At 42.8% G+C, this 13,950-nt stretch overlaps 1 protein-coding gene across 3 annotated transcripts in view; it reads left to right on the top strand.

Moving 5' to 3' along the window:
* Positions 1 to 13,950, top strand: part of LOC118235715 (protein FAM168A-like) — a 44,611-nt gene that overhangs the window by 25,530 nt on the left and 5,131 nt on the right. For 2 of the 3 annotated variants that reach the window (XM_035433380.1, XM_035433381.1), the window contains 5 exons: positions 5,155 to 5,235; positions 8,478 to 8,600; positions 12,377 to 12,519; positions 12,712 to 12,886; positions 13,527 to 13,660. In XM_035433380.1, the coding sequence (XP_035289271.1) occupies positions 5,155 to 5,235; positions 8,478 to 8,600; positions 12,377 to 12,519; positions 12,712 to 12,886; positions 13,527 to 13,642 (638 nt within the window). In that variant the 3' untranslated portion in view covers positions 13,643 to 13,660. The remainder of the gene's footprint in view (positions 1 to 5,154; positions 5,236 to 8,477; positions 8,601 to 12,376; positions 12,520 to 12,711; positions 12,887 to 13,526; positions 13,661 to 13,950) is intronic. The other variant, XM_035433382.1, reaches the window with a different exon arrangement.

Here is a 13,950-nt window from a genome sequence, read left to right as displayed (position 1 = left end):
TTGGATGGTGTCACTCCGATTCACTGCAACTGCACATTTTTGTGTTTTAAATGTGTACTTTATTTTAATGCAGAAAGCTATCACACGTGTTTTTCATTCAATTAAAGTCATGATTTATTAGAATTCAGTTGTTTGCTTTAAACTTAGGGTTCTGTGTCTGCTTTTGGCATACATCTATCCATCTATCCACCTGAGTCACAGGTGTGACTCAGGTGAGCCACACCTGTGAGCAGGGTCAGGTTTCCTCCCAGGTAGGGTGGAGCCACAGCGGAGGTGACCCAGTTTTAATTTCACCACCTCTTTCTGTAGTCACCATTCAGCCAGTGCTGCTTTACTTAGCTTTCCCTGAAGGGCCAGCTGATCGCTGATTGGTTCTTATCAGACTGGAATATTCTTTAAAGCATGACTTGGGCCCTACCATTGACTCCCCTCTCTTACTCCACCCTGGTGGGTCACTGACAGTGTGCCCTTGTAGCCTGATGCCACTCCCTGCCGCCTATGGGCTCTCACCTCACCCCTCTGCACCCCTCTGTTTTTTAGCTTCATCTTCATCTGTTTGCTATCTTTATCTAGCTTTATTTTCTGTTGATGGATGGCAAGTGCTTTATGACATGTAAATGAGAAACAAACCAGATTTATTTGCAATTTGAAATAAGGGGGAATAATTATTTTGTACTTAAACATGAGGGAATGGGTTCATTCCTTATGTCGTCTCCAAAATTCACATGAGAAAGAATGCCAGTGGCTGAGATGGTGCTTAGCTTTTTTGGCAGGGGTATTTGAGATGAGAGGGCTTTTAATAGTGGATTTTTATTTATACTGGGGTAACAGAAGGCTTGCTTTAGATAATTTTTTCTCATTATTTGCATTCTGTTCTCTTTTACCGCTAGGTCTGCTCCTGGAAGTTAAACTGGCATGACCTGAATAGCAATTGCACCCAATATTGTAAAGCCAGGTACCCTGGCTGTGGGCAGCATCAGTATCCCCAAGTGTGTTCTCTGATAATTTGGCCACCTGATAAACTGATCCTTTTGCATGCTCTGTTATTGTCGCCCCAGTTTTTCATGTGCCGCATGCATGATTTTAGGCCTGTGGCATGCGCCAATCGGATTGTGCTGCAGCCAGCCTGTGCTCCTTTCTGCTCTGCAGTCCACTAGCCGGCCTGCTTCTGAGCCTGGGGACTGTGAATCTGGTGCAAAAATTCAGTGGATCAGAAGCGTTCCTTCCGCGTGGTGAGGCAGACTGAAGCCCTCCCTTCCAGGGTGACGCTACAGGAAGCTGTGCGTCATTACAGGTGACTCCTGGCCACGGTCTGCAATTGATTTTGGACCCAGGTGTGCATTAGTACAATGCTGCACTGAGAACAGGTGACTCAACTGGGTATGCTTCCGGAGAGGCACTCAAACAGACCATTTTATATGCCAGTTTAACTTGCCCCAGTTCTGAGTGCTGTCTGGGGACAGAGAGCTGGAGAAACCTTTTGGATTATGGCCCTCTCACAGCCAGAACGAAGAGCTGTCCTGTGGATTTCTCCTGGAACTCCGACAGTGGCAGTTTGAGAGCCCTGTAGCGCTTAAGTGGAAGTGATTAAGGCCTGTGTGACAGTGACAGGTTTCCAGTCCGTATAATTTGCACAGTAATTTACTTTTCACACAGTCTTTGGTGTTGGCACTAATATGATTCCATATTAATTGGTGTGTTAAAAGCAGGGGAATCAATTTGTAAGGTAATTTGCGCAAAATGTTTTAAAGTATAATTTAGTTTTTTTTAAATTTTGGAATTTGGAAGATGTGTAGTACCGTTTAAGTAAAATAAAGTAGAATAGTGTGGTGCAGCACCAAAATCTTGTTCTTTCTCTTTTGATTTACAGAAATTCCATAAATGGAATGATGTCACTAATTGAATTTTTGTATTTCCACCACGGGTGGCATTGATCAGAGATTTAGACCACATCACTACTGACAAGGAAGGTTCTCAAGGACGTGTGCTACTTTTAGTCCTATGTTCAGTTTCAGGATACTGCTACTTCACCAGGAAGGAGACCCAAACAACTTAATTCCATAGTGAGCCCCGTTAGCCACTGCTCCTCACTGCTGTTCTGTAGGACCAGGATGAACGATAAAAAACAGACTCCCCTTATAGAAACAGGCTACCCTTATAAAAAAAGGCTACCCTTATAAAAACAAACTACCCTTCATTCTGTCACCAGCTTGCTGCATGTGCAGTTTCTTTCCTCTGCCATGTAAGGTGCCATCAATCACGCTTCTTGGGTAGCGTCTAAAGTCACAAGTTGATTCAGGCTCCTCTGTGCCTTAAAACAATGCCTTAACAGGGTGAGCTGCCCAGCACCCCCAACATTTATACGTTATTTCAGAATAAACCCACTGTTCGGCTCCAGGTTTGAGCAAAACAGATTTTTTTTATTCCAAGATATTAATTGCATATCCAGTTTTTTTAATAAATCAATGCTGATGACCTTGCATTCAATAGATTTGGCATTTGGCTATTGAGTGGAATATCCAGTTTGTGCTTATTGTCAGATTTCTGCTAAAGCTCGGGGTTAATCAGGTTCATTGGAACTTGGAAGTCCAATACACTAGCCACTTTATCACACACTGTCTTGGATTATTGGAATGCATTCTTTGTAATATACATTTTTGAGGTGATGTTTCAGAACTGTTATTTTCAGAGATTCTTCTGTCATTACCCCGAATACAGGTAACAATATAAATAAAACGGCATATTAAATCTTGTTTCTGAGAAACTAGGCAGAGATGTTTTTTTCCCTTCTCTCTGTTCAGCTCTTAGCCCACCACTAAAAATCAATATTTATATTTTATGCATTAGTGGTTTCCATGGTAGAGGGCACTGGCCCCACACCTACACTTGCTGCATTTCAGTCTGGTCCACATGTACAATGTGTTTCTCCCTTTCGGAGTACTGCAAGCCTCTTCCAAGCCCTGTTCAGATGGTAGCTTGGACTACCGATGGAAATGAGCTTTTGAAGTAACTCTGGTAAATGATATTTGAGGCACTAACATCAATATTGAAAATGATGCACTATCTCTGGCAAATAGGCATACAAATGAATAGGTAAATCAGAAAAATCACCCATTTATCCCCAAATTTGTTCATCCTCTTCATCTGTTATAGTTATGAAGGATTAGTGAAATGTATCTCAATGAGCAGATGGTTTGCAAACCGTGCCATCTGTCTAAAAATTTTGATACTGTTTATTTTTTTTAAAGAAACATTGTTTGCAGCCTGCCCCCTCCCCCACCGTTTTCTGTCCTTAACATGTAGTGATGGCCGTCAGCCTAGCCATCTGTGGAGGACCAGATAAAGCAGGCACTACCAAGAGCAAAATATCCCCCTCCACTGCTCTGAGTTTGTGAGGTCATGAAACACTACTGAACGATGAGCAGCTTTGGGAATATTGGCGTTCCTGAAACACTTACCCACTGCATTTTCACGGGTTTCAGCATTTTCACCTATTTGTATAGGTTGCTCACTAGTAGCCAGCAATGCCCCAGTATTGCAGCCTTTCCTATAAGACCCTTGATTGGATATCATTTTTGTTTTCACAGCAAGCACAAGGATTTAGGGGGTGCATCTTCACAGAGAAGATTGTTTCTGTAACAGACCTGTAGTTTTTTTTGTCAACATAGACATGTTTGTTTCCCATATCTCACATAATTCCCTCTTCACTCATTCTCTCGCGTTCACTCTCTCTAGCTCTCACTCTGTTGCCTGGACCCATTGCCAGACTGTTTGATTTCATTCAGTAACCTGCCATTAAACTGGTCTTCATTCTCAGTGTGACCTTTCTCACCTCTCTTTGTATCCCTGTGTTGGACTTTGATTTCTGACTGCTGATAATCCCAGACGCTGGTGCTAGCTCTCTGCGACTGTTAGGGTCAAGGCTCCTAATCTGCTATCAGACCTCCCCCCCCACCCCCCTGACTGTCTGGCAGTTCCTCTCCCATCTCTGGCTGCCGCACATCCCAAGCTCGCCCTTTTTCCTCCCTGGCCCCCCAACAGTGGAATGTGCTCTCATAGCATTTTGTGTTTTCTATAGGACAATAATGAACTGTTATTCCTCTGCGGACACCACTGAGAGTACCGCTCTACTCTCTCATCTCCCCGTGATAAGGAAGAGGCAGTGGGGTGCAGTGATGGACCCAGCCGGGAGTCACTGCATTAAATCAGGGTGCTTACGGCAGCCATTAGAAACCTCTTCTCTTCCCCCGCTAAGACCACCCACTGCTCCCGCAGGGGCTTCAGGCAGGAGAAGAGGGGTTGGCTTTGATTGCTCTGGGAGGTGGAGAATTGTCTCACTGCAGTCTCATGTCGAAATGGAGGAGGAAGGAAGCGGGAGAGAAATAACCAGGCGTCTGCTCGGACCGGAGCCACTCGCCACGTAGAAATCAGAAATGAAATGGGAAATCAATCATTTCCACACATCTGTGTTTTACCAAGGGAGCTCAGCGAGCTCTGTATTCACCCAGTGAGCTGTGATTACTGGCAGGAAAGAACTGAGAATGTGATTGAACAGCAAAATTGAGGGATGCAGGTAGCTATCCTACAGTTTCCACCACCATTAACTTTAATGATGGAAATGGGTCATCTTCTAAACAGTTCTGGGAATCAGGTGTGTGGTCAAGAGGTTGGACCGAGGCTGGCCAATGTAACAGACCAGGCCCTAGAATGTAGTTGCAGGCAGGTTTTTGTGTGTCTGCTGCACTGAAACCTTTAGAGCTTCACACCACAAATAAGTTTTAAGAAGATTGCCTTTCCGACACCGCTTGAAGGGAGTATTAATGTTTAAAATGGCGCGTGTGGGCTTGCGTTGTCCTCTTTGTTTGTAAAATAGCGTTGACATTGTGGTTTTCTGTCCATCTTGTGATGTAATGAGATGGTGTCTGTGTCATTCAGGATATTGGACTGGTGTATATCTGCATTGTTTTCATGTGATTGTGAATCTGTGCAGGCACCCTTTTGACTTGGTCTACAAAGCAATTGATGTATAATGTGAAGAACAGATGGAGCACTGGATCTGTGATCTTGTCGGTTTTTTGTTGTAATTTTCTACACCCGAATGCTCCCTGTTGCCAGCCTGAGGTTACATTCTAATCACCTCTCCTCTCTCCTCAGGCTATCCTGGCGGTTATCCCACCACAGCTCCTACCTACACACCTAACCTTTACCAGACCAGCAGCCCTGGGTACCCTCCAGGTAAGACCCCTTCTGCCTGAGCCTGGCCTCAGGCCAAAGCCTGTGAATCTTCAGCACGGACACGACTCCCCTGGGCGGCACCTGCGGACACGTCCGGTACAAAGATAAGAGAGTTGCTAGCAGAGAGGATCTCACAAATGTGAGCAAAAAAAGGCGTTTTTGTGGGGTTGCCTCTTTTGTGTCAGTATCCACATTGCCCCAACTTAATGCAGAAAAGAGAATAAAACAATATGGTAGCCTATTGTTAAACGGGTTAATAGTTTATTAAAAAGCTTATTTCAAAAGAACGAGCAAAGCAAGAGCCATTTAATATGCTTGTGTTCGGTGAACAAGGCCTAGTGCCTGTGAATCACAGGAGATGGTTCACCTTTTCATCTAATTTCAGGGTTTTTGCTGTTTCACTGAATCTAAGTAAAAGGTATTCCTGTTTGCTGCCCTAAAAAATGAGACCCCTCTCACAGAGACAAGCACTTAAAATCATGCATTAGTTTTCAGTTTTGTCAGTGATCAAGAAACCTGTGAAATTAGTCTTCATTTATCTTGCATTCAATTTTATCAGGTTTAAGTAAAAGCGGTTGGTTGCTTCTGTCCCCAAGAAGAGTGTTGCTGCCCCCCAATGGTTCATGCCTGACCGCTCATCCGCGGTCTCAGAACTGTGCGTTGGGACCCGTCCGAGTATGAGTGATGTTGATGTGGGTCTTGATATATTCCTGGGAAAAATAATTAGCTGTATGTCATACACTTCCCGTAGACATTCACATCAGTCAAATAAAACACTGTGGTGACTTAAGTATATACAGTAGGGCAAAACTGACCAAGAACTAAGTGTTTATCAGTTCATGTAAAAGAAACTCTGGATTTAATCAAATGGCACAAAAGCAGCAGGCTATATGATTTGAAACTTTTGAATGTTTTCTTCGACTCGTGGTGGAAAATGGTGGAAACTCCAGCAATGTTCAGTATGAGGAGTTGCATGTGTGAAGAGTGTTTCTGGGCTCCTGCACATGATGCATGTATAAGATGTTGTTTTCAGGGTGTAAAATTATTGCCATCTATTGCGGCACATTGATTGTAGTCACAGCCCTTGGGGTCCTTCCAGAGATGTAGTGAGTTTTTCAGGTTGATTTTTGTGTATGGACTTTTTTTAAAGAATAGTTGAAAAAGAAAATTAAAAGGTTAGCGGGTTCCGTGTTTGATGCTTGGCCCACTTAAAACTTACTCAAATCAACTAATATATTTTTAAAATATTACCTCTTACTTCTGTGTGGCCATGTATAGCTACACACAGAATTAGGTAGACTTCACTATGATGACAACATTATGATTATACATAGTCTGTATAAGATATTGGTCAAACCTTTTTTTTTTTATTATATAGTATATGTATGGTATAAAGAACAATATTTGGACAGTCATATCTAATAACCCATATTTAATGCTTCCTTTTTGCAAGGGACAGTGCCACAGGCCTAAGGGAAAGGAGCTTGGTAGTTTTCATGGTGCGATCTTGTGATCAGTGATAACAGGAAAACCTGTTAGCTAAGAATGTTTTTTCTTAGATAGTGATGAAAATAAATGTAGTTTTAGTTTTTAAAGGAAATGAACTACGGGCAATTTCTTGTAAGCCTGCAGAGCATGTGATCTTTGACTGGCTGTATTTCTTGGTCTTACATCATGCTAGTGTTTCAGCCCCTTTCTGGCCAAAATAGCTATTACATTTTTGTAAGTACCAGTTGGGATGGAATAATTCACTATGGAGACCTCTTGATGACAGATGAAGGTGTTCATTGCCTTGTTGATGGTTTTACTTGAGACAATTCTTTTTCAGAACAGGGGAAAGGCATAGGCTAACTCTAAGCATGTTACACTATTGAATTTTCACCAGTGGAATTAGAACTGTATGGTCTGTAGTTGATTTTAAAACTGTGGTGAAGTCATAAATTTACCAAATGTCCATGTAGCCCAACTGAAAGTTATATTACTCATTTTGAGATATGGTTCATAAACTAAAATTTGTCTTTGGTTATTCAAGCCCAAATTATTTGCATTGTATGTCAGTACAAGTGTGTTATTTTGGGGCTGGGTTCATTAGGCTGGTGTGTGTGAGTGTTTCCATTTATGCCATGTCTGTTTTTCTATACTTCCTTGCACTAATTGAGGATATTTCCCTAAAAACGAACATCTCCCACAATCTGTTAAAATTCAGATTTATGTGATCTATAATTTACAGTGCATGAATTGTGAATGCATAAATCAGTGTCTTCAGATATGGCTCTTAACTTGTAGTGTGTTTACACGCTCAATATTTCTCTGACAAGAATGTGCCTCATCTCACAACAGCCACATATTTTATGTACTTTGCCAATTTTTTACACACATGCTGTAGTCTGAATGAACAAGGTTTTAGAACTACATTATGCGCTCATGTCTCAAATATTGACCTTTCTCCCAGAAACCATTGCCTCCCACTCACATTCCCTTTCGCTTTCTTGTTGCCATTTTGCTATGGGACCAGTCAGAAGAGTGTTACTGTCCTTTTGTTAGCATCGCACAATGCTGCAGTTCTGTGCTGTTGGCTAAATAGTTTGGCTTTAGACTATCGGAAGTCCGATATCACAGTCAGACCAGACAATAGCTTCCCAATGCCTTTTAACCTTCCTGTGCCGTGAGGTTTTTTCAGTTCTTTCACTTCTCTTAAATGTTGTTTTTAGGGAATTTGACCTGGCTTGGATTAGGTATTTTTAGCTACCTGTCAAAACCCTGGTTGTCAGATTGTCAGAACGCATTCTGTCGTTGTGACTGTTGGCATGCTGGCTTGATCTCCTTTTCGGGAGGTACAATTAGGTGCAGGCTTTCCTGAAGCCCCCCTTGTAATTATGCTAGCACAGTTTCTCGAGCAGACACAGGAGCGGTGCTTGTAAATGCGAGGGGCAGGAGGTGTGATGTCTTGGCTGGTGTTGTGCAGTGCGGTGGATGTTAAAGAGAGTGACGTCACGGTCAGCTAAGGACACTGGGAGGGGAATAAAGGCAAACTGCAGTCGACTGTGCTTTAACGCGCTGTATGGAGGAGAGACAGGTTGTGAGGGACTATGAAGCATGTGATGCATGATTTTTGGGCAGGGCAGGGGAAGGGGTGGTGGTGCTGCTGGTATGTTTTACTATCCCCAGAAGCGTTTGTGTACTGTGTGTGGTTAACCCCCCTCCAACCCCCTCCCCTTCTTCTGTTGTATCTGCTGGGACAGTGCTGCTGATGAAGCAGGGCTGGGCACAGACCTCTACAGCAGGGCCCACTGAGGGTTCCTATGACCTGGCAGTGGACACGGGCTCAGAGAGCAGATCTTACCAGGCCTCGTCTGCAGCATTCAGTAAATATCCCTCCTTTTCTCTGGCCGTTCTCCCCATCACTGACGGAGCTCACGCGCTGCACTGCAGGGGCTCGGGGGGGCTCGAGGGGGTGCAGGACGGGAGGACAGAGAAGGGTAGCGCGATACAGGAGCCGAGCGTGATGTAGCATGGCGCGGTGTGAGTGCAGGGTGTCTTTGGGAGAGACAGAACACAGAGGAGGCTGTGGACCAACCTGACTTTTGATTTCGAGTGGCTGAGAGATCATGTGTAAATTACAGCGTTGCCATTTAATTTTGTCTTAAATATTGTCTCTGAATAAGGCAATAGGTAATTGGAATCAACAGTGCTAGAGGCTTGGGTAATGTTTTGTGTTCTTTAAAGCTGGTTACTTCACATGTAAGAAACCGCCTGGAATGTGGAATGATGCATTACATTTTTTACCCCATTATTGCTCACTTTTGTGAACTTCAATTTTGTGATGTAGAAAGGATGCAGATTACACACCTAAGTCACTGCCTGACCGGGTGGAATGCACTCTTGCTGACTGTTTGTTTACTTGTGTATTTGTGAGTAACTGATAGTTGCTGAACCTTTCCACCCTCTCGTCTCTTTGGCTACCTTTCTGGTTGCATTGAAGAGATTAACATAAAACATAGCTTAATGTAATTAGCATTGAGTACTCATTGCGTTTCCAGTTTTTTCCAGTGTGATCCTGAGCGTATATGTAAATACAAGGCTATTTACAGTTTTAGAGTATCTGCTGTTTTTATTCTTTGCTGCCCCAGGGTGCACAGCTCTTGTACTAAACATGGTGAAGGTCATGCTCGTTAATGAAAATAATTATTCATATTTAGAAATTAACAGTATTCAAAATGTGACAGCTCTCTTGTGGAGCCATTTTATATATTCAGCCCTGCTCCAGTTAGCCAAAAATGTGCAATAATTTCTAACAAGGTTGTTTGTGGTTGTTTTCTTACACTAGTTACCGCACTTATTGGTTAAGGCTATTTTAGCATACAATGTGTTGTAAAGTGCTTAGGCAGTAATATATAGTTAATTTATTAGAGCTGCAGCTATGCAGGCCTCTTGAAATGGAGTTTGACACCCTTGCCTTAGACACTAATAGCATTTTCACACAGCAGGTTGCATAGATGGGCTTGCAGTTCAGTGTTGACATATCTAGAGATGAGTGTCTGCATACCAAGAGGGGTTCTCTTCAGGTTCTCTCTTGCTTGATACAGATAACTGAATCCTGTGCCAGTAGTGGCACTGCTGTTTAAAAAACATATTCTATACACTGTCGCCAAGAAATTGTTCTAGTACAACCTATTCTTTCTGTTTACACTCACTACGTATATTCCACATCTGCTGTGTGATCGTTGTCTTACCAGCAGTGGACGGGATACAGCCTTTAGTAGTCATACCTGTATTTAATTTGATAATAATCTTGAGTTAATTTATTTTATTTACACATTATTGAACTAAAAGTACACAAAATACAGCTGTCAAAGATGGTGCGAACCACCTTAATTTTTGTGATTTTAATCTTGTAACTGCATGCCTGACTGTTAATACAAAGGATTTTTATTTATCTTACACAGAGCAGCATGTCTTTCTTGAATGTTCTGACAGAAGTATGGCTCACAAAATGAGACCAAACTGCAAGCAAGAAAGCACATTGCATTAATTTTTCACTTTTATAGCCCAGCTCGACTAAAATGAGGCATTTTGCAAGTGGATAATGCTTCCAAAACAACTTATAAAAACATGTTCTCTCTGGCAGTCCCACCATTACCAGCAGATGAATCCTTGTCATATTTTTGCTTCCTGGAATTCATTTCTTGAGTGGTTCATTTTTCAGCATATGGAGTCTGTCAAAGAAGCATTTATCAGTATTTTGAGTTTGTGTTTGCATTATGGAGCACCCAAGAGAACATATCAGTAAATTTATATGCAGTTTGAGGTTGAGGAACCTGTATTTAACATTAGCTGTTAATTAGTTTTTCTTTAATAAACTTATCTGGCAGTGGGCTTGAAATTTGTCATTTAATAAGCCAATCACTGTTAAAGGTGTTGTGAGTGATTAGCATTTTGCTAGTTATTTTCTGTTTTCATACTGAAGTTTCAAATGTGGCAACTTAGTTAGTTTAATCATAGCTGTCTGATTGTAGTTTGTGTTCAGTAAGCTCAAATCCGTGGCCCTGTCCTGCTGTCAGTTGCACCATTTAAATATAAATACCATTTGCATACTCAATTTAGTTATTTTTTCAACCATTTCAACTATGAAATGTACCCGTCTTGCATAACTAGTCTGATGTCCGGTGCTGTAGAATTCAGTGCAGGTAACATGAAACCACCTCCAAACCTGAACTGTGCTGCATCTACCATATGCGCCTTGTAGATACAGTAAGTTTGTGAATATTCCCCATGCTAGCATCAATAGTGGTTTTTGACACCAGTTGTGGAATCTGGCTGTTGATTTTTTTTTTTTTTTTTTTTTTTGCTTTTGTTTTATTTTTCATTACAAAAGCAAGCTGTTATATGAGCAAACCTCAAAGCAGCATTTAAAGTGACGGTGTGTCCCCTAGTGGAGAGAGAAGGACCTTTATGGGGTATCTGTCTTAATATTTATGACCGTTAAGTCCTGTACTCACAGGAACGCACACACCGCAACAGCACAATAAATGTGAAAATCAATAAGGTAATAACTCACGCAACAGCAGTGCAGCAAAATCCCAGAACAACAATAATAACCATGTTGTAGCATGATTCACAACAGCAGCGGAACAGCACAAAAGCCTAAATCAGTGGTGTAGAACATCGGTTGCCCTGTGGGACTGAAAGTGCTCAAGATAAGATAGCTTGTGTGAATGTACCTCGCAGCCACTAGCTTCCCCTGAATTTCACCTCCCATGTGCTCCTTTACAAAACTTGTGTTTGATGTTTCTGCCCAAGGAGCAAACTTCGGAGCAGACTGATTTGCCCTGGAATCCCCCTGTATGGCTGTTCAGACATCGATGCACATTTCCTCAGAGCTGCATATTATTGACTTATTTATGATGTGATATGTCAGCTCTTGTCACGCACACCTCTTTTTATCGTGGGCCCTGTTTTTGCTAAAGGTATTCTGTGTTAACAGGCTGGAAGGCTAGGACCCATACAGAACTACGCCATACATGTAGTATCTTCAATTTTTATGTATTCTTGAGCTTAAGAGCAGAATAACTTTTGTAAGTGTGAAATGTTTTTTCTGGAGTTTAATGACTGTAAAAACCACTTTGGTTGACTGTGTAGAGCTTGAGGGCATACAGTCAAGTTTTTGGTGTTTGTGGGAACAGTGGTGCACTGGTGCACAAACCAAGAGCTATCACTGTGTCAGTCTTGTGTTCCTCTTGTGTAATAACGTTAGAAAACTACAAAATGCTCAACAAAGTCTGATCATTTTTCCCCCAGTTCAAAAATAGCTATTTATACAAGAAATATTTTCACATCTGTAATGAAGTAATTATGAGCCTTTTTAATGTATTTCACAGCTATTTGAACTGCTGAGGCTCAATGCAAATTGAGCTGTGACCATCTAGTAACTGCTAATGATAAATGATTATAGAAAGAGGAGCCGCTGAATAGTGTCTTTCCCCCCCCTTACAGCCTTCCACACTGTGCACATTGCATGCCTGTGACAGATACGTCCAACCACCCCACCACCCCTTCCCCCGTCTGCTCTTTCTTTCCTATCTTTTCCTCCCCCCTCTCTCTCTGATCCCACCCTTTTTCTTTGGCCATCTCTCTCCTGCAGGATACACCACGGGGACCCCGTACAAGGTGCCCCCCACCCAGACCAATGGAGCCCCCCCACCCTATTCTCCGTCCCCTAACCCCTACCAGACGGCCATGTACCCAATCAGAAGTGCCTATCCCCAGCAGAACCTTTATGCTCAGGTAAGTGTATGATCTTTGTGAGGGAGTTTGACTGGTTAACTCAGATTGTAGGTGATGAAGTATTTTGGAAGCCTCCTGATTGGATCCCATCAGGCCGCTTATGTTCAGGTGATGCTATAGACATATAACCCTTTGTGTTGGCCCTGTGGTTGGTAAAGAGCGGTCATGTGACTGTCTCCCTCCCTCTTGTAGGGTGCTTACTACACACAGCCTGTGTATGCCGCGCAGCCTCATGTGATCCACCACACCACGGTGGTCCAGCCCAACAGCATCCCCTCCGCCATCTACCCCGCCCCCGTCCCTGCCCCTCGCTCCAACGGCGTGGCCATGGGCATGGTGGCTGGAACCACCATGGCCATGTCAGCAGGTGAGTTCAGAAATAGATAACTTTTCACTCTCCTTACCGTCCAGTTTTGCCCTCTTCTTTCTCTACCTTTGATTCATTTCAGCAGTCATCTGTTACCCCAGCAAAATAAATGATCTACATTTTTTAAAGGACAGTGCACCATCCACCCTCATTTATTTTTTCAATATTCAGATGGGGACAGGTGGTAGGAATGGTGGTAGAGGTGGGATCACAGTACAGAAATGGTCATGGCGGGGAATCATACCCCTGGCCGCAGGGAGGTTTGTATATGGCTTGAAAGTTGACCATCTTACCGACTACGCCACAGAATCTTCCTATAAATTGTCCATTTCATCAGCTTTACAACCAAAGTGTTTCGGCTGACATCACGTCTGTAGCTGTGGCTCTGGAAATAAGCATCTCTGGTGCTACCCTGTGGGCTGTCATGGTATAGCATGCCGCCCTGAATCTGTCAACAGGTCTATTTTAGTGTGTGAATTTATGAATTGGTGTAAATAACAAGAAAAGCAAGTGTTGTGCTCAAAGTAGCCTGCAAATGAAATTTTGCGGGGGTGTCCGTTTTTGAGTGAATTGTTTCATCCTGTATTGTTGTAGCCGTGTTGCCGAGGTGATGACCGTATGTTTTACTCTGTGTATACAGGGACTCTGTTGACCACACCTCAGCACACACAGCACATTGGCACACATCCAGTCACTGTGCCGACTTACAGGCCCCAAGGAACGCCTGGGTACAGCTATGTGCCTCCTCACTGGTAAACCCACCTGCCAATTCATGTAAGCCGTTTTACACTTACACCACTTACCTGCTGTGTTCTTCAGGCCTGTCAAATGTGCCATGAATTTTACTGTTATCCTTGCATTGATGGTGGACACTGGTAGCATACTGTATAATCTAAACCAGCTCAAGTCTTTAAACTAGCTACTTAAAAGGCTAAAACTGATCAAAAACAGGTGCCTTTTGGTTCTGCGTTACCTAGGTAGCAAAAATGTATTGGGTGTAATGATATGACAGTGTACATTTAATGTTATGGAACTGTGTGGGCTCCATGCTCATGGAGAAAAAA

This window comes from Anguilla anguilla, chromosome 9 (assembly GCF_013347855.1).
Source record: "Anguilla anguilla isolate fAngAng1 chromosome 9, fAngAng1.pri, whole genome shotgun sequence".
Taxonomy (NCBI): Eukaryota; Metazoa; Chordata; class Actinopteri; order Anguilliformes; family Anguillidae; genus Anguilla; species Anguilla anguilla.
This window is presented reverse-complemented; position numbering and strand designations above follow the sequence as displayed.